The following is a 21111-nucleotide window of genomic DNA, read 5'->3' on the forward strand; positions in this document are numbered from 1 at the left end:
CCCCCTCACTCCTGATGGCAGGCAGCATGCCATGGAAGATTAGATATGGTGAAGAGGAGCAAAGGGGAATCACAGACAACTTGTATAATCCAAGTGTCAGTAGGATAAGAAAAGAAGAGGGAGAGCTGCAGAGAGGAAGGCGATGTGATTGGAAGAGGACAAAAGGATGAGAGCAGGGAGACTGATCAAACAGGAGGGAAGGCAAAATTTACGACTGGAGTGGGGAAAAGATAAGGACGAGGTGAGGGAGAGAGGAGAAGAAAGAAAACTTTGCAAACAAATAGACAGGAAATATGGAGCGTCAGAGGAAGAAAACAAGTCTAGAGGACAAGTGACAGAGGAAATGCTACAGGAGAAGAAAGGAAGAGGGTCAACAACAAATTTAATCTGCTTCCCCGAGCTGTGCCGACCTGCAGCTACCCTTCATATTACTATTAGACACACGTTCGTTGAACACACACACACACACACACACACACACACACACACACACACACACACACACACACACACACACACACACACACACACACACACACACACACACACACACACACACACACACACACACACACAAATACACTCAAACACAAACAGGTAATCCAACAAATATGTGAGAAGGCAGACACTTTGACATGACTGGTTTGAATGAAGTAGCATGGTGGTTCTACAACAAACTGATCCATATCATGCATGAATAAGTCTGAGAAAGTTGTTTATGAACACACAAACTAGCTCTAGGCAGTTTTCTAATTTCCTTCTTTACTTTTTCTTTGCCTCTGAGCAAAAAGGCTACTGATAAAAACCCATTTAAATCTCCATGTCCTGGTTTTGGTGGTGACAGAAATAGATTTGTTTTCTATTGTATGCTGAAGAATACTTAAATTATTTCATACATTTTCAAGGGTTTTCTTGACTTGAAGAGTAAATGTCCTGTTTTCATTACTTCTGCAGTTCTGGCTCACATGATGGATATCAAGTTCTAGTTCAGTCCAGACTGGCGGTGACCAATTCTCGGAGGAGATCACAGTATGGTGGCTTCTGTTTATCCGCCTGTTTTACCCACAGTTTCTTAGTTGGGTTAAGATCTGGTGAGTTCCATGGCCCTTGGTTCTGATATTCTGATCTTTGAGATTCTTCATCACAATTGTCTTGTCACGCAGTACTCGGTTATACTGAAAACTAGACGAATCAATCCCAAATTGTTCCTGGATTGTTAGAGATGGTTAATTTAGAAGATATTTTTTCATCCCACTCTTTATCCATGGTGGTTTTCCTGAATAGAATTGTGAGCAGGTCCACTTCATTGGAGATGTAACCCCATTACACAGGTTACTCTCACCTTTCCCTTCCAAGACAAATGATCTCCAGATGTCCTAAACAATCAGAAAGATTCATCAGAAAAAAAAACGCACTTCCACCTGTCTTCTGCTGTCCATCATTGTTGTTTCCTGGACAGAAGTGGATTCTTTGCTGACCTTCTTGACACAAGGTTGCACAAAAGTTGTTCTCTCCCTGTGCATAAAGATAAACTCCCATCCATCTGCCGTCGATGTTGAGCAAGCACTGCACTGGCGGCAACAAAATGTCACAATACATTAGGATGGCACTATTCTGGAGGATGCTCTAGATTCCTGGACGTCCTGAACCCTTCTTCACTGCTTCTTACATGTGAGGACTTTTTGATGCTGATGGCTGCTGACATTTCTTTGAAGGCAACCATTTCTAGCTCAAGAAGACAATGGTTTGTAACAAATCTTTCAGTCTTTTAGAAGCTGCTGTCACACTGCTTCCTATCTTGCCATATATGTAGCCGTTTTAAAAAAAGTGTAGAAGGAATGAAGAGGATTTCATGGAACATCAAGTCCTGTCACATCTTTGAAATATGTGTCGCTCTTGTCCTGAATAGTGTATGAAATAACTTTCATTGCTCTAGGAGTGTTCCAGAGTGAAATCAATCAAACAGGAAGTGATGACATATATTCCAACTCAAGTATGAGATGATGTGGTGTTACCATGGAGTTTGTGTTGCAATATTTAAGTCGCAGTTGTGTCGATTGTGTAGCAGGTGTGAGAGGTGATGTTCTTTTCACCATAACCAATCTATGGCAATTTATCCATGGTAGCCCAGCTCCCCTGGTGATCAAATGTGTATGCTACACAGTTAATTGCATTGGGAGGCAATGTCGGAGGGGCATTTTCCTTTGGCATCATGTCTTCCAAGGCCATTGAAATGAAAGGCTGATTTGTAACAGTGTGACGGGGTTAATAACGATCAGTCTGCTAATTAAACTGATAGCATGATTTCAGATAAGGCCTTTCTTTGCTGATGATTTAAATGTAAAGGCATGGAGTTAGCTGACTGTTCTCTACCAGGACAAAAACACTCTGAAAATGTTTCCTTATACATTAAACCTTTCATGCTAAAGCAAAAACTGAAGGCACTATGTTCTTATGTATGTTCACTACTGGCATTGTTATACTTCAGCGCCAATATTGTAGACAAGAGGGTCCTGCAGAGGACAATGAGGGGAACTGAGAAGAAAAATCACTGTAGTGTCCCTGCCTTCTTTCTGTGAACTGAAGCAGAGCTGCTGCAGGAACAAGGCTGTAAACATTAGGGCAGCACAATTTATCATACATTTTTTGTTTGCCGCTACTGTACACAACTGCAATATCGCAGAGAACTGTTTGGACTGTAATAGGTACCATGCATTTAGGGTCTCTATGCCAGTTATACGTTTGGTGACGCTTTTTGTTTATGACATTAAGATGTTCTGAATTTCAAGTGTTTTTCCAGCAGCTGGATAGACTACAGGCTATCTGGGATCCTTGTTTTGCAGTGAATTATGATCGCGACATTCACAAACACCATCGCATAAAATTTTGGGCCATGGTTGTTCAATAAAACCAAACACGCACAGTCTGTCAGTTTTCTAGATTAATGCAGATGAACATTCATACCTGATGCAGATTTTCCTGCATCAGGTATGAATGTTCATCTCTTGTTTCTTGACGTTTCTTAAATTACACATAAAAAACTCAAGTTGAAAACTTCTGGGATACGTTACCCCGTTGGAGACACAACTGTTCAAAAAATCGTTTAACATAAAACCTATTCAAATGAGAAAATGACTGACAATGAGTCAAAAATCTCACCTGTACCAATTACAAAAAAGCACATTCTCTCCCCCTCTTCCTACTTTTAATTACTTGATTTTATTTGTATACCAGTAAAAATCTCTCAAATGAGGCGGCAGCACCTGCTGCTTGAAACCGATTGTTCATTTACATCCTACAGTCTGGCCTTCTAGGAGGGGACCCTGCCTGACTGCACGTTCACATTATAGCTGTTTCTAATCAGAGCAGGGAAAGCTAGCCCGCTGTTGAGAGACATCTGACAGGATGTTGCATCGAGCCGCATCACAGTTCGGGCTGTGGTGCCACTCACAGCTTTTTGCTCTGCTATTTTAAGATGCCACATGTAGGACTTACTTGTTGCTACACTGCTGCGAGGTAAGTGCTGGTGACGCAGTCAGATGCCGACTAAAGGAAGAAGGTATGATTATGGATGTCACAAACAATAAACTTAATGATCTACTTGATGCGTCGCTTCCCTGCTATTTTTAGCCTGGAGGTTTGTTTCAAAGGTGACATCATTTTAGTTTGCTTAAATTTAGCTAATAAAAAGTACTGGAATGACTTTTTTTAGAGTTAGGAAACTGAAACTGGAGCACAAACCAAATAACTCCAGTGAGTACACATCTTTGTTACTATATATGCTCTAATGAATGACAGAAAATTTTAAACATGAGTGGAATACAAATCATCCAACACATTTTCCCCTGGAGGATCTTCCAGGATTGTTATTCCCTTTTCTCCCCAAATCAAAACCAAGACGTTCCTTATGTGCAAGCGGCTGTCTGATCTCTGAAGCTGAGGTGGGCTGGTGATTTGGACCAGCAGCACACAGCATCTTTGTGATCCAATGGAAATTTCAATCATCTCCAACCAGAACTGGACACTAAAACAGTGGATAAAACCCAGACCAGATTCAGATCTGTGTGTACTGATTTGTTCCCAAAATCACCCTCTTCCCACCATCTGTAGTGATAAACTTTATCACATTAAATAATGTGGCAGATTATTGATCCCATGCCAGCAAATCAGTGGAAACATGAGATCATTCAGGGATCACTTCATTAAAAAAAAGAAAATCAGGCATAAAACACTTTTAATAGCTCTACATGTAATTAACTGTGCTCATATCTACAGTGGCGGCCATATTTATTGGCACCCATAATAAAGATCAGCAAAAAGTAAAATTCTTTAAAAATACTTTTTTAATCTATATGTCACTTTTGTATATTGATAAAAAAGAAAACATAAGAACTATTTAGTAATCTACAACTTTCTTTTTCCCTGGGGTATAAATATGATGCGACACAGAGACCCATTTATTTTAGCCATAGGCCACCAGGCTAGACGAGGACCCATATTTATTTTGACAACAGACGCAATGAGCAAGATTGTAGGGGAGGTATATGTGGAGTTTGCTAAACTCTAGTTTCACTTTAACTGGAACTGGGTGCTTTGGTCAGACGGGACCAACATTAAACTTTTAAGCAACAAACACTCCAGGTGGGTTTGGTGTGAAATAAATGCTGAAGATTAAGAAAAGCATCTTATGCCCACTGTTAGGTACGGTGAAGGATCTGTGGTACTGTGGGGCTGTTTCTCATCCAAAACCCCCTGGAACCTTGTTAGACAGCATGGCATCCAGAATTCTTGGAATACCAAATAAAAATCTGTTAGACTCGGCCTGAAAACTGGAGATGGCTCATCTTTGGGTCATCCAAACATATGGCCAAATCAACACAGACATCAACACCCCCCGCCCTGCTTTAAAGCACACATGTATTTTAAGGCTTCCTGCCTATTTTTACCAGAGGTGGGAGTAAATGTGGTCCCTGCAGCGGACAAACATTCTGCCCTCTCTGTCCTCAGCTTCTCACCGCCATATACAGCAGTCATATTCGTGCACTTTATTTGCTTCAGTAAAAAAAAGTCCTGAGTCTTTGGCCAAGAAAAAAAACAACTATTTGCAACACTTCAGAACATATTAAATCACTGCTGGGCATTGAGACCAGTAAGCCAGAGTTCATTAGTGGATTTAAGTCCAGTGTTAAAACACGTAGTGAATTATGCATTGTCAGACTGTTTAATGTCTGTCCTCCTTTTTGTCCTCATTAGTGCCAATACTGCATGAACACCTCTGTCATTAAATCAGACTTTTAGCATTTGAAAGAACGTCCACACACATTTATTTATGAAGGTCAACAAACAAAATCACCCATACTCTGTACAGACCCAGGCTTTAAAAGTCTCCAGTAGCAGCAGAAATAACCTGAATTTAAAAAAACAAATACACTATGAATTTATTTTGTGTAATATTGCCATAAAAATACAGCTTTCTTCTTCTTCTTCATAGGATGTTTGCCGTGTTTGCAATTTACCAGCACCAAGATTGATAAGGACAATTATTTAAGTCTGAGCAGATATTTTAGAACCCTCAACCACATGTTTCTCTGTTTAATGTTGAACAAAAACAAGCTCTTATTATCAAGCTGAATCTATTACATGACTTTCTTGGAATTTTCCCATTTGTGCCAGCTCTAGATGTGGCAGTTCTTGTAAGTCAAATCACCCTGAACACACCATCTCCACAGTGAAACACGGTAATGGTAATATCATGCTGTGGGATGTGTGACTTGGAAAAAGAGACAAGTTAAAGGGTCAGAGTTTATGGGAAGATGTATAAAGCTAAATATAGGGCCATCCTGGAAGATAAATCTTTTATATGCTGGGATTGAGGAAGAGGGTCACATTCAACTGGACAAGCAATGACCTAGTCAAAGTCCAGACCTAAATCCAACTGAGAATATGGGGTAATAATTGAAAATTAATGTTTATAGATGCTATCCTTTTGATCTGGCAGACGTTGAGCCATTTTCCAAAGAAGAATGGGTACAAATGTCAGTGTGTAGATGTGCAAAGCTGGTACAGACACACCCAAAGAGTACAAGCTGATCATCTGAAATGAATATGTGCTTACAATAAACTGCTCCACGTCCCTCTCCATGCCGACGTTGGGCAGGTCTGGCATCATGTGTGCAACAACTTTAAAGCCAGCATCCTTTGCCAGTTGGAAAGACTCGCACACAGCTCGCACTGTGTGGCCTCTGAAGAAAGGAGAAATGTGGAGAAAGCCCACTTGGATTATTTTATCAAAGTGAAAAACAACTCCTGTTCTGACTGCTTTCCTCAGCAGACATGCTAACCTGTTGGTGTCTCTGGCCACGTCTTCGTAAACACTCTGCACTCCTATCTCCAGGCGGGTGCAGCCGTAGCTCAGCATGTCGCTGAGGTGGCGCTTCAGGCAGTAGTCTGGCCGCGTCTCTATCGTGACTCCCACGCACTTGGTGTTGCTGCGCTCCGAGTACCTGCAGCGAGCGAGAGAGAGAGACAGAAAGAGATCGCTCACGTAACTTGGGCTGCTTTTGATTCTCCGCCTTGTGTCTTTGGATTGTTTTGTTAAACTTCTCTCTTCCTGTGACATGGTAATGACTTTTTAATTTGACCATTTGGTCCCAATGAGAATAAATATTTGAGGGTTGAAAGAGAACAGGAAATATTGGAGGCATCATTTAGCAACATCAATTTGCATCCTGTGTATGGAAACGGCTCATTACCCAGATAGTTAACACTAACCTCACATTAAAGACACATTAATGCTAGAAAGATGAAAGACCCAACTTTTTAAAAGTTAAATAAGACATGTTTTTAACTCTATACAGAGTTCAATGCTTAATTCAGGAATATGAATGAATGCTAAAATCATAGCATTTAACTTTTTAATGTGCATTTCTAGGTGTTTTACAGGGTAATATGAATTAAAATTCTGGGTATGAATCATTATGGACTTTCCTGTAGCTCCTAAAAAATAAAGCTAAACACGACCTTCTCAGTGACCTTCCAGACAGACATCACTGTAGTTGGATATTTTGAATATCAAAAACTGGTTCATGGTTTGAGAATAAATGGTGCCACTGGTTTGACAGAGCTGCTTACAGTGTGGCTCTAACTCGATATCTTCTCTTTACTCCACAGGATACTGGTTCTTGCTTACCCAACTCAAGCTGAATGCTGGCTCATTTTGACTTTGGGTTCCTGAGTGTTGTTTCTCCTGACCTCAACTTCCCAGAACCTTCTGGGCCTTTTTTTCCACTTCATCCAGCCGTTCAGGCCGATCATGTCCCCTGAAGCAACCCTGTGAGTATCCAGCATCTCAGAACACAAACACCCCATCCTGGTGGAGCTGGTACAAGAACATTTGGACGAGCTACCTCAAAAGTCACTATTTGTAAATTTGTCAAATGCTACAGTACATTAAATGTGTTCTGACACCTATGCTTGGCTTCTAAGTGACTTCCTGCTGAAAGACATTACTGACGTCACTTATCTAGCAATTATCTATGTCTACTGTAAGTCATAGGTTGTCCAAATAAGGTGCGAAAGTTCTGAAAAAGGCCGGGATGAAAAGACCAAGGCTGCAAAAGTATGGAATTCCAGAGTGGTGAAACGACCACCAGGAGCCCACGCTGAGAGCTGGTTGCTCTGGATTACAGGTTTCTAGCTTTCACCGATAAAGATCAGCTGAAGAGACCAGTGCCCGCTGTGGCCGGGAGGTTCTAGTTTGGAGATGTGGTAAACATAACACACGTTCACCAAACACTTGAATGCAGAGCCTGAAATGTCGACCCCAGTCAAAATTGAGTAAATGGTCTTCCAAGGAGGTAGTTGCATGGCTGAAAAGGTCATTGTGTTGCTGTTCGATGAAATTGCTGTAGAAGGGTGTGATGATGTGATGCTATATGCACTTTGCAACCAGGAAGGCATAAAGGAACGCAAAGAGAATTCATTCTGAGCAGCAGCTGCAGCAGCAGAGGTAACCCTCCCAGGAGGAAGGCAGCTCTGAAGGCGTTTACTTTCACTGAGGGAGATGGCTGGCTCACGTTGTATGTGTAGCGTTACAAATCACTGCAGATGACTTGTACACCACGACCACGTTGGTTCTGTGATACCAGCTTCAGTGTTTTTCAGTATTGGCCTAAAGAGGGGCTTGCTTTTGCAATAGTAGAGGCTATCATCCAAGTGACGTCTTTTCCCAGGACGTCTCTGCTTATCCTAAATGAACAGAACCAGAACCCAGTCTGCAGACGTCCAACAGTATGGCTTCATAGAAAAGTAGGGAGTGTGCTAGACTTGTCCGCCTGCTGTTACACTGCCTATGAGAAGTATTCATACTCTGTATGAATACTTTCGCATTTTGCCACATCTAATATTTTAACACAAAATGTATCATTATTATGGTATGGTTATAGATTCCCTATTCAATTTAGCCCTGGACTTTAACTGGGCCATTCTAACCCATAGGAAGAATTTGGTCTCATCTGGCCACAGCACATGATTGTTGCTCTGATTGATGCTCTCCTTGCCAAACATGTCAGTTTAGGCGGAGGATCATGATGCTCAGAGCTTGGAATATTGTTTTATAATCTAACTCTGCTTCAAACGTCTCTACGACTTCCTCCCTGACCTGTCTGCTGTGCTCCATGGTCTTCATGATGCCGTTTGTTATCCATTGTTCTCTAACAAACCTTCAGAGAAGAGCTGCATTGATACTGAATTTAAACCACACACAGGCAGACTATGAATCAGGTGACCTTGGAAGGCAGTTAGCCACATTATATTTTATTTAAGGGTATTAGAATAAAGGGGGCTGAAAACACACGTGAGTCACTTCCAGTTATTTTTTTAAAAATTCAAACACTCTTTTGCTTCCACTTTATGCTCTTCTTTGTGTTGGTTTGTTGCATGAAATCCCATTAAAACAGACTGAAGCCTGTAGGAGAAAACATGGGAATAAAAAGAGTTATATTTGGGAGGTACTGAGGACACAAACTGTTGAGTGGCTGAATTCAGTCAGAAAAGACACGTATATATTTCTCTGGAAAGAGAGCAACAATTATTTCCAAATGGTTAAAAAGTGTAATTAAAAACAACAGAACTATGCCAACAGGACTGCTTTAGAGCAAGTACGGTAAATGGACATGGACGAGCTTGAATTTGGACTCTGGTTTAACAATGTATTACTGATTAATAAACTTAGTAAATGGTCCAAGAACCTATCACACAGAATGGAAATCCAGTTTGTTATGATGTTCTTTCTAAAGGTAATCTCAAGACAGAAGCCTTCTCAGCTTCATCTAGCCTGGATCTGACTCATGTACCACTTTCAGAGTTATTACACCTGCTGATCAAAATCACAAAAACAACAAGAGACATGTCATCTCAGCAACTAAGCTAGATGCCATTTTCTCCACTCCAGCTGCTCCAATGACCATTAGCTCCCCTCACGCCTGCCCCTTTTCCCTCTTATTTTGGATCTGCTGGCAATAAATGTCCATCTTTCACAATCTGCTGGCTGATTTACTCTAATTACAAGAGTTTGTGCTCCACAGATTGTGGGAGATGTATCAATAAAAAGTCTATTATCTCAGGCGATTATCTCGAGGTATCTCACTGCTTCTATCAGATCAAGAGCAGCGCGCCTGCGGCGAGAGGCAGAGACGTAGGCCTCTCGCGGTTCTTCGATACACAAACATTGCAATTATCACACACTCACGCTGGAGCAGGAGCGCTTTCCAGCCAAGCCAAGTCTTATCCTAACCAAGCAGCTCTCCACAATTACTGCAATCATGGTGCCTTAATAAAGCATGACGACAGCAAAGTAGGGCAAATTAAGGCACACACCTGTGAGCTGGCTCCCACACTCAATGACAGACACACATGTGTAACAAAAGAGAAATGTATGCTCACATAAACCAGGCTTTTTGGTCTTATTAGGCTTTAGAAAAGGAAATGGCTCCTTTTGACAAACCAGCTAGTGGGCTTTTCATTCCTGTGATAAAAAGAGCCCTTATTTGGCCCGGTCACTTGAATGAAACGCCTGCTGAAAGTTGCAGTCCGTCCATACTGAGCAGAAGCGTGTCTGATTTTCATTCAAAGCTCCCCCAACTCAGCTAGAAAGGAATCGATTGAAGTAAGCGAATAGGACTTAAGGAGAGTGGCCTCACTTTATCTCCCCCTTCCGCATTCTCAATGGCTTCCTTCAAGAGATGAGGGTATGGAGATGGCACCCTATATCCCAGGATGACCTGTGGTGCACTAGTTAATAAATTATAAAAAATCAAACAAAGAAGAAGTCAAAAGCTGTGCATAGAAACCTAAGTTCAGCGATGATTAAACAGCTGAAAGAACCACCGTTAGCTGCAATCCCTCATTTTCTGTCTCACACATCTGCCCTATTCTTTGCTTATATGACCCGATTTAGGCCAAGTTTTAGCTTAGCTGATACCCAGATGGCCTCAGAATTGACACCAGAATATGTCTACTTCAATCACTGCAAGGTGCCCAGGTCATGTGGCTGCAAAACAAGCCCACATCATCACACCTCCACCCCGTGCTTGACGGCTCTTTTAGACGACTCAGTAGAAAGAGTAGTCGTCTTGCAATCAGAAGGTTGTGGGTTCGATTTCTCCTGCCATATGTCGATGTGCACCTGGGCAAGGCACTTAACCTCAAGTTGCCTACCAATCTGCGTTAGTGAGTGCGATTGGGTGAATGTGGCTCTAGTGTAAAGCGCTTTGAGCGGTCTGTATGACTGGAAAAGCTCTATATACGTTCAGTCCATTTACCATTTTAGTTGCGTTCGTGCCTGTTCTGATTTTTTTTAGGGCAGCATAACATTAGGAAAACATTGCAACATCACAGATATTAAGGACTGCTGTTACACCATATTTGGTAGAATATTATATTTTTATGTCATGCATTTACTCTTACTATATCTTACGTCATATATTTGACCAGTTGGATTTACTCTAAAGGCCCACAGATGATGTATTTTTGTAGTAGCTAATATATTAACCCCTTAAGCCTCGGGGGCCCGTAGACGGGCCTCCAGATGGCCAAAAAATGATGTGATGTTTTTGACATCGGAAACATCACAATTTATTTCTAAAATAATGAGTGTTACCTCGTGTTTGTAATTAGAATATGACATTGAACCAGCTTTTGGTACCTTTGTCAGTGTGGATGCGTGGTACCAAATCCTGTTGGAAAATGAAATCAGCATCTCCATACAGCTTATCAGCAGAATGAAGCGTGAATGTTTCTGATAGATGGTTGCATTCACTGTAAACTTCAGAAAACCCAGTGGACCAACACCAGCAGATGACGTGGCAGCCCAGATCATCACTGACTGTGGAAACTTCACCCTGGACCTCAAGCAACGTAAATTCAGTTCTTCTCTACTCTTCCTCCAGACCTTGATTTCCAAATTAAATGCACACTTTTTATCTGAAAAGAGGACTTTGGACAATGGTCGAGTTCTTTTTCTTCTTTGCCCAGCTAAGATGCTGTTTGTTCATGCGTAGGATTCATCTCTGCATAGTCGCCCGTGATGTTCTAACTCCAGCCACAGTCCACTCCTTGTGAAGCTCCTCCTAAATCTTGAATGGATTTTGCTTGACAATCCTCTCAAAGCTGTAGTTATCCTGTTGCTGGCGCACCTTTTCCTACCACATTTTCTGTTTTCACAATTTTGCCTTCCACTCAACCATGATTGTCTCACTTACTGACCCAGAGTGAGAGACCATTTAGAGGGTCAGGAAATCTTTGCAGGTGTTTTGAGTTGATTAGCTAATTAGTGTGTGACACCAAGAGTTTTCCATGTTTTAGTTTTTCCACAGTATTCTAATTCTCTGAGATATTGGATTTTGGGTTTTCATTATCTGGAAGCCATAATCATCCAAATTACTACAAATAAAGGCTTGAAATATTTCACTCTATGGGTAATAAATCTATATAATATACGAGTTGCACTTTTGAAAATGAAAAATATTGAACTGTTTCATATTATTTTAAATTTCTGAGATGTACCTGTGTATAGATTTTAGCAAAAAAGAGTAATAGGGAGATGAAACAGAGACCTGTAACGTGTGGGCATCAGGGACAACTGGCAAAATATTGTATTGACTTGAAATATAAAAGCTACTAAATCCTTTTTGGCTACATGTAGTTTTTAGGCCAACGTGGTTCTGTGCTTTTTAGCCAAACCTTTCTACTCTGGTTTGATCAATATTGAGGAAACTGTTCCCTGGTCTCTGTGTCAACACACCTGAATCATATGGTTAGGTCATTAGCAGGACTCGGTAGAACCTGAGTGCATGAGGACATGTATCAGGTGTGTTGGACTTGGGCCACATCAAAAAATCGCAGGACACTGGCACTTGAGGACTGCACTTTTGACACCGCTGATGTATAGTAAAATGGTACCCTCTAGTGGCCCTGTTGTTACATACAGACGAGCTTCATGCAATCAAGAATATAGAGAGAATATTTCACCCTAAATTTAAGGTAACTGGAGAAAGAAAACTAAATAGCATCTTAAGGTCTTCCTCTACTTTGTTTATCATGTTTATTTTCACACATTTTTAAAAGCTGCACTTGTAAGGGAGACACCAAGTAGGGAACATCTGTTAGGATCTAGAACAACATATGGCGCCATCTAGATGATTGATAGTAATGTTCACTTTAGCAGACAGGTTATAAACGACATTTTGCAGAAGCAGAAAACCCTCAGTTGTGCACATCCTCAGAAATGAATAACATAAAATGTCAACAAAAAAGCTTTTAAACAAAGTTTTTAGGAATCAAGACGTAATCGTTGTCGTTTCTGGTAAAATGAACTAAGAAATCAGCTGGTTAACGGAACCGCCTGATTGGACCGGTCAGAAACTCTAAAATTCTGTCTTTTTCCAATCGATGAATGTAGCATACTAAGCGCTAAAACGTTCCACTGAAAACAACCCTCTTTGGTGTGGGTGTCATTACTGAGTGAAGTAGACTCACAGTTAGCCATTTTCAGTATCAGGTGTTTAAAGCCAGAGGAAGCAAAAAGCCATTTAAAAGAAAACTGACGTGACGACTGTTCATTTAGGCTGCGAGAGAGCGAGACTTTTAGCAGATACCAGGATAGGCTGAACAGAGTACACCAAACTTTCTCTGGTTTATTCTTTAGAGCTTTCAACCCGTTTGTCAAGACACATGTTGGATTCGGAAATGTTGGCAGCCTTTTGGAAATCTCAGAGTTAAGGTACGAGTGTTGGAAAGGAGGCTCCAACTGACTGGAGAACCTCAGATCCAGGAGGACCAGTGTGGCTTTCATCCTGGTTGTGGAACAGTGAGGCTGATCTTTACTCTCATGGTCATGCTAAGGGGATCTTTCAAGTTTGTTCGGGGATCTGAGATGACTAAGAATGAAATCTCCCAAGGTGTTCTGTGAGGGGCGCTGCTTTTAAGGACAATTTGGTACTTGTATAACCAAAGCAAGAGCTGTGCCTATATTTTTGACACAAAGCCAAACCTCTTCTCAGTTCGGGCTGGACTCCGTCCAAGCTTCCCCTTGTAGCTGATCCAGGTTGTGTTGTTCATGGACGGGAACTCAAGGCACTGTCTTGGAGAGGAGGGTGTTTGATTTGGGAACCTCAGTGTCTAATGTTCTGGTTTTTGCAGATGATCTGATTCTATTGTCGTCATCAAGCCATGACCTTCACAATGAACTATAACAGTTCACAGCAAAGTTTTAGGCTGGAATGAAAATAAGATTCTTTAAATCAGAAGACATGACTGACAACTGGAAAAAGGGGATCTGCTCCCTCAGGGTTGGGGTTCAGGCTTGGCTTAAAGTGAAGGAGTTCAAGTATCTTGGTGTCTTGTTCCCCAGTGATGGTAGGATGGAGCGGGAGATTGTTGTGGGTAAGAAAGACTGAGTCAAAAAGCAAAACATCTCGATTTGGTCCATCAACATTTTGACTCTCACCTATGGTCATGAGATCGTGACCAAGGTAAGGTAAGTTTATTTATATAGCACTTTTCAGTAACAAGACATTCAAAGCCAAAAGAACAAGATCCTGGATATACGCGGCTGAGAGGAGCTTCCTCCTGAGGGTAGCCGGGCTCAGCCAAAGAGAGAGTGAGGGGCTCAGAATGCCTAGTTATCCCCCAGAATGAGCTGGAGAAGGTCTCCGGGAAAAGAGATGTCTGGGTTTCCCTCCTGGACCCATTTCCCATGCAACCCGATGTCAGATAAGCGGTAGAGAGGCAGACAGATGGATGGAGGTAAGGTAAGGACTACATCTCTAGGAAGACTAGAGATAACCTCTAACTCCTAATATGAGATGCTAAAGACAGTTTAAAAAGGTCAACTATATGATAATTTCCCTTTGGTTTAAAATAAAAACAACCCTGTTTTCCAGCCACTCCTCTTGCTTTGCCGTTCCTATATTTTATTTTAATAAAGCTTTTAAAGAGAAATCTAGAGTGGCTGTAAGTCGTATCGGCAGGTAAAAGCTTTATTAGAACCATATATTAGCCACAAACCTCTGATCTTTGCCTCTCTACATTTGTGTCAGACCAACGGCAGACTTCACATTCAGCACTGATGCTGTTAGACACAGAAAACCACACAGACAGGAAGAGTACCTGACGGCCTCAGCCACGTTGTTGGAGGTGTGCCCTGACAGGGCGTCGTGGAGGTTCCTGATGAAGTAGTCTCTGTACTCCTCGGCGAGAGCCATGAAGGTGCCGCCCATCACGATGAACTCCACCTTGTCGACACTGTGGCCCAGCTGCTTCAGCTGCAGATAGAATGCAATGTTTCAAGCTATTTGGTCATACTGACAGATTTAACCAGTTGTAAGGATTATGAATAAATGCAGTGATGTTTGCTGGCTCTCTAAAATAAAGCTTTTATTCCAAAACGGGGGTTGTCCTTCAAGTCTGCAAGAGGTACTTATAGATTGCCTACATGTTCAGACCACTATAAACCAATTCATATTTATTTATTATTTTTTTCCTTATGTGGTCTTTTACAATTACATATTACAGTTGAGGACAAAATAATTACCCCCTCTGATGAAAAGGTTGTCGATTTGAAAGTTTTTCCCTAATGCAGCTTTTTAAAGATGCTGGTTTTATTTTGGATGCTTACATTATTTCATTTTAGGAAAATTATCCCCGAAAAACTACCAGAGTCAAAATGATTATTCATCATGTGCATTTTCTTTTTCTTGCTGGATAATGGCCTGCAGTCACTTCTTGTAGTTTCCAACAAGTCTCTGACACGTCTCCTGAACAATCCTCTGTGGAAAATCTCTCAAGCTCCTTTAGTTCTAATGGCTTTCCAGCACTGACCTTCATGTTCAGCTCATCCCACAGCTGTGTAATAGGATTCACATGAGGACTTTGTGTAGGCCAGTCAACAGCCGTCACTTCATGTTCTGCTGTTGTGATGTTAGAGAACAATGCAATGACCTGGAACCAGTTGTGCTTCTGACTGCTTTAGGTTTTCTTATCCATCTTCAAGATGGAGTGAAGCGTTTCCACAGTATAATTCAGCTACCGCTGTGTTGCACTGTGAGGATACTGTTGACCTCCTTCTTCTTTCTTTAAACATAATCAATGTCTAGTTTTGTCTCATCTTACCAAAGCACATGCTTCTTTATGCATAATACGTCTCCAGGCTGTCCTGGAGTCTCACGTAAAGCACTTTGAATTGTCTTGTTGCTGAAATGTGCTTGCCTCGTCTGGCTTTGAGGTGTCTCGTTTGCAGAAGCTAGGGTTTGTCTTGGTCTCACAGTTCATTCCTGTGTGGAAATCTGGAGATCATCGTGTTTGGGACTACAATTCCTGAATTGGCTAACTCATTCGCCAGTGTTTGAATAAAACAAGAATATTTAGCAACATCATCAACAGTTTTCTTTTTAGGCTCTTTGAAGCCATTCTTGATCAGTGTGGCTCTCGTTGGATTTCTTGAGAATACATCTCAATCTTCTTCTTCTTCTGATGCTGTAATAACTTTATCGTTTTTCTGCTTTATGAGCTTCAACAGTTCTTTTAAACTGATTTCTTTTGTTTGTGGCATGATGCTTTCTCGACTGGCAGCCCTTTGCCCGACTGAGGTTTTTATGATGTGTAAATTGGAGATAACTAGCAGTTTTAACTGGATTTTACAAGCTTTGAGCATCGCAGAGTTAAAGCACATCATTGCACATCAGTTCATGTTATGATTCATAAGAAGGTCTGCTTCTATGGGGCTAATAACCCTGGTCATTTTTGTACTTTTGAACTTGTTTTGTTACTGTGTGCAAGCAACTATAATGAATTTATGCTTTCTAAAGAAAACAAGTTTGCAAATTTTTGTTGAAAAATTCTTCCTCTGAACAAAGAATACTTCATTCTAATTTTATTTTTTAAACTTATCTTTAAAATTTCACTAATAATTTGGTCCTCAACTGTGAATGCTGGTAGATGGCTTTATGTTTCAATCAGAAAAATGAACTGCAGCTTCACATAGCATTTGCATTTAGTTCTGGTCTTAGTTGCTTTTTTAGGTATTTGTGGCATTATCTTAATCATATGTTTTATTCAGTTTTTGTTGTCAGATTGCAAAAGAAAAGGTCTGGAGTAAGACTGAAATACCACTCCACTTGTAGTTTTAGTAGCTGTCAAGGTAAAAGCAGTACAAGCAAAGTGATTTTATATAAACATCTCCACTATCGGCACTGGTAATTTGTCTGTATGCATAAATACAAAGTTTAAAGAAAGAAGGATGCATTTAAACACGGGTCTGCAGAGAAAACTCCACATAGGTTTTAAGTCTTAATGGGAATTGTAGTTTTAATTCAAGTTTAAAAGAGGGGAAAACCTGCATTTTATGAATAACGGGTTCCCAGAAAGCAAACAACGTTTAGACGACCCTGTCTGTGTGGTGAGCGGAGCACAACCAGATTCTGCTCTCAAAGGGATTTAGTGCAACTCTTTCCTACAAGCTGATTGGCTGAAAGTACAGCTGCAATTCACACCCAAACAGAAGACCATCTAATGCCGCCAAAGTGAGACTGTGTTCAGTAAAGGTCAAGTACAATCAGGGGAATAAAAAAAACACACCCACCTTAGTTCAGTTCAAAGTTCACATAAATACTACAGCCTCTAATCATCGGCCTCATTTCTACATATTTGTGCACAAAACTAAAATGTCTGAAGGTACAAAAACATGAACAGGACACAGATTTCTACATAAATCATCTTGTTGTTTGCTCTTCATCATCAGCTAGCCTTGCCTCTGAACAATTATGGTGGTGCTTTAATGAATTGATCTGCTCTGATGCACCAGAGACATTGTGGCCATTCATTTCTAAATTACTGTAATTAAGGTTTAGCTGGGTGATGTAAGCTATGACCCTCATTACAGTCTGTAAAACACATGATCAACTCCCAGAAGTAATGTTATCACAGCTGAGGCGGATTTGTCAAAGCTGCTGGTGTTTTGTGACCAAACGTCATGTTTATTTTGCAGTTCGCAGACAGATGGTGAGGTGTCACAAGTGTAAAATGATGCTCTGCTATGTTCACTGGCCATTAAAAAGACATACTGTTCCTCACAAAACTAATCATACCCATCGAACTGGTTCCATTTTGTTGGGTTACATGTTACAAATACCAACCTGAGTCAATTGTATTGGGATTTTATGTGAAAGCCCAAAACAAGAGTGCATGATCATAATGGAGAAGGAAAAACCAAACTGTTTTTTATTTTTTTACAAATAAAAGCCTGAAAAGACTGATGTGCATTTGAATTCAGCTCTGCTTCTGTGTCGATACCTTATACTGGGGTTTGTCTCTCCCTCCTTTTCAAATTTACAGAATGACATTTAGCCCATTCTTCTCCACAAATTTGCTCAGACTCAGATACCAGATGGAGAGCCTCTAGGCATCGATTTTCAAATCCTGCCGTAGGTTCTGTATTGGATTTAGGTCAGGACTTTAACTAGGTCAACACAGGAATATCCTTTGATCTAAACCATTCCATTGCGGCTCTGACTGACTGGTTAGGGTTGCTGTCCTTTAAGAAGGTGACCCTCTGTCTCAAGTCTTTTTCAGCCTGTAACATCCTGTCGGCTCTGACCAGCTTCTCTGTCCTCGCCGAGGACCAATATTCCCAAAGACCAAATATTAGTTCAATTTGTTTCAACTTGAATTGTTTGAAAGTTTTTTAACACACACAATCGGTTCTGGTTTGGTCAAAACGTTTAATTTTGGTCTTCTTCCACATGTTTTCCCACATCCTCTTCATAGCTTATTGTCTTGTAGACTGATGCTTCTACCTATGCTGTAGATTTTTGAAGCTCCTCCAGAGTTAGCATGGGTCATTTGGCTGCTTCTCTTATTAATACTCTTCTTTTTCAGCCTGTCAGTTGACAGCTATGTTTTGGTACACTTGCAATTGTGACACCCTTTCCATTGTGGGATAATGAAAGGTTCAATCTTTCACCATCGCTGGGTTTCACTTGGTGAAACTTAACAACCTCTTTTCCACAATTCTCTCCCTGACCTGTCTGCTGTGTTCCTTGATCTTCATGATGCCATTTGTTCACTAATGTACTCTAACAAACCTCTGAGATCATAAACAAACAGTTGGACCCTATTTGCATGCCCTCTGAAGGCAATTGGATATTATTTAGGGCTATCAGAGTAAAGGCAGCTGAATATATATGCACGGCATGTATAAGTGTTGGTCCATCACATAAAATACATTGAGTTTGTGGTTGTAATATGAAGGATTCAAAGGGTGTGAATATTCGTGAAAGGCACTTCATGTTTATAGAGCGCTGGGGGTCACTGACCTGCTCCACTCGATGTCTGGTCTGTAGATAGGGGTCGTAGCGAGCTCGGATCGCCCTCATGGATGTTGGCTTTTAGAAAACACAAATGAAACAATAAAAGAAAGAAAAAAATCAAAATCATTCAGTAAGTTCTACCCACTAAATCAAACTACTGAAAAAACTCCCAAAGATATTTAAATGGGTCTTAAATAATGTCCAGTTGTCAACTAAAGGAATTACTGGCAAACAGATGGAACACTAGAGCCTCACCTCATAGCCAGTGTACGACTGTGTGGAGTACTCGAAATCAGAGTCTGGTCCACCAGGACAGTAGCTGCCAAAGTTACAAAGAAACATAACATTACGAAACCAAATAGCAAGCCTTCCTTAAAGCTGCTGTAGGTAACTTTTGTAAACCTGTCACTATGTCCTGACAGTAGAATATGAGACAGATGATCTGTGAAGAAAACAATAATAATAATAATAATAATTTAGGCTTTATTGATCTCACAAATGAGAAATTATCCTCTGCATTTAACACATCCCTGACGGAGCAGTGGGCCGCCATTGTGCCCTGGAAGCATTCAGGGGCTAAGGGTCTCGCTCAGGGACCCAGAGTGGCAGGCTGTGGGATTTGAGCCAGGGCATTTGTGGCCTCTCCAGGTGCTCTCTAACAACTAGGCCACCACTCCCCCTTAAAAAAAAGATCAAGCTCCTCTGGCTCCTCCCAGTGGTCCTACTGCTACTTGCAAAAATACATAAGAGCTCAGCTCGCGATCAGAAACAACCAATCAGAGCCAGGAGGAATGTCTGCGGAGGGAGGGCTATAGCACAGCACAGATAAAGGGGAGCGACCTGTAAGGAGTGCTTGTTCAAACTTTCAGGCTAATAAGTCCACGGTTTCCTGATAACTCCCTACTGCAACTTTAAAGCCTATTTGTAATTACTCAGAGACATCTCAGAGGAAACAAAAAAGCCCTTGAAAATACCTGAAGCTATCTAAAAGTCAGTGTTTTGGATTTTTACATTAGTAAGAGCAGTCACATCTACATGTAATTTGTGCAATGTAAAAATTAATTAAAAAGCAATACTTACACACAGATATTTCCTGTAAAGCTGATGTGAGGACATCTGTGTGGTTTGCACATCACAGCCACAACTGCGATCTGTGACAGAGACACAAACACTGAAGATTTGCTTGTTTTCATTTAGTGATGAAACTTTTAAGTGCTAATAACCCCTTTCCAACCACACTTCCAATCAGTGATCTGCGCAGCTTAAAGTGTTGACATGGAATGTGGGGTTAAAGTCAACCAACCTCTGCACCACCTCAGATGGTGGTCACTGATGAAAAGGGGAGGCGGGATCCCGGATCGAGTGTGACAATGTGAAACCGTGTAAACAAAGACAGTAACAGCAGCACAGGTCCACTGCTGCAAACAAAGCAGCGCCACCCAATGATCCTCCAGTGTCTGTCTAATCTAGGAAATACGGTACACTGTGTTTATGAAAGTAAACATGGATGCTACTCATGTCAGGAAGTGTGTATCAGTTCTGAAGTTGCCGTGCGTTTAGAGGAGACGAAATGATCTCTAGCTGCATCTACGGTGTCCACCGGGCTCGCGTCCTCCATCAGTCTGGAGCTTTGCATCTTGGCTCAGCTCTTTCTTTCACCACAACAGTTTTTTTTCATATCGACACTAACAAAAGCAAAATCTGAACTAAAACTATTTACTGTACCTGCAGTGTGTGTGTTCAGAAAATTTATTCTATGTGTTTTGTTGGAATGCATACAAAGATTCAGAGAAATCCAAAACAAAAAAAAGGGACAGATAAGAACAGTGTGTGTCACTCACCCCACTGGCAGTGCGGATAGGTTTGGCTTTGAGTTTGGGCACCAAAACACGGCGGTACTGTGGTGGAACAGCTGCAATGATATCGACCAATCTGGGCTGGGCCTCAAGTCCATACTTAGCCGAAGTCTTGGTCTTCACTCTGAAAGAGAAAAACATGAAAGACATTATGTTGGGTTACCAAGAAGAGCAGAGGTCAAACAAGGTAACGACCAAAAGTCTTCCTACAAGGAACCAGAAGAGTAGATCAAATTCTGCCCAAATTTCTTATTGCCTCATTTTTTTTAAACCAAAGCAAAACTTCTCGGAAGCGCAGGGCTGATTAAAGATGGTTTAAACTGTTATATTATGAAGTAGAATAACTGATTAATTTAATATATATATTTTTTTTAAAGTATTACTTCTTTTAC

General features: G+C 41.0%; 2 protein-coding genes across 6 annotated transcripts in view; one reads left to right on the forward strand and one right to left on the reverse strand.

Moving 5' to 3' along the window:
* The window catches only part of si:ch211-63o20.7 (Serine/threonine-protein kinase pdik1l-B-like), a 33677-nt gene extending 26225 nt beyond the window's left edge, over positions 1 to 7452 (forward strand). The window contains exon 4 of the mRNA XM_047387740.1: positions 7171 to 7452. Within this exon, the coding sequence (XP_047243696.1) occupies positions 7171 to 7220 (50 nt within the window). The 3' untranslated portion in view covers positions 7221 to 7452. The remainder of the gene's footprint in view (positions 1 to 7170) is intronic.
* elp3 (elongator acetyltransferase complex subunit 3) overlaps positions 1 to 21111 on the reverse strand; it is a 34560-nt gene that overhangs the window by 9535 nt on the left and 3914 nt on the right. For all 5 annotated transcript variants that reach the window (XM_047387734.1, XM_047387731.1, XM_047387733.1 and 2 more), the window contains exons 3-9: positions 20705 to 20843; positions 19944 to 20014; positions 19119 to 19182; positions 18870 to 18938; positions 14668 to 14822; positions 6342 to 6503; positions 6116 to 6242 (exon numbers count right to left, since the gene is read on the reverse strand). In XM_047387734.1, the coding sequence (XP_047243690.1) occupies positions 6116 to 6242; positions 6342 to 6503; positions 14668 to 14822; positions 18870 to 18938; positions 19119 to 19182; positions 19944 to 20014; positions 20705 to 20843 (787 nt within the window). The remainder of the gene's footprint in view (positions 1 to 6115; positions 6243 to 6341; positions 6504 to 14667; positions 14823 to 18869; positions 18939 to 19118; positions 19183 to 19943; positions 20015 to 20704; positions 20844 to 21111) is intronic.

This window comes from Girardinichthys multiradiatus, chromosome 15 (assembly GCF_021462225.1).
Source record: "Girardinichthys multiradiatus isolate DD_20200921_A chromosome 15, DD_fGirMul_XY1, whole genome shotgun sequence".
In the NCBI taxonomy this organism is placed as follows: Eukaryota; Metazoa; Chordata; class Actinopteri; order Cyprinodontiformes; family Goodeidae; genus Girardinichthys; species Girardinichthys multiradiatus.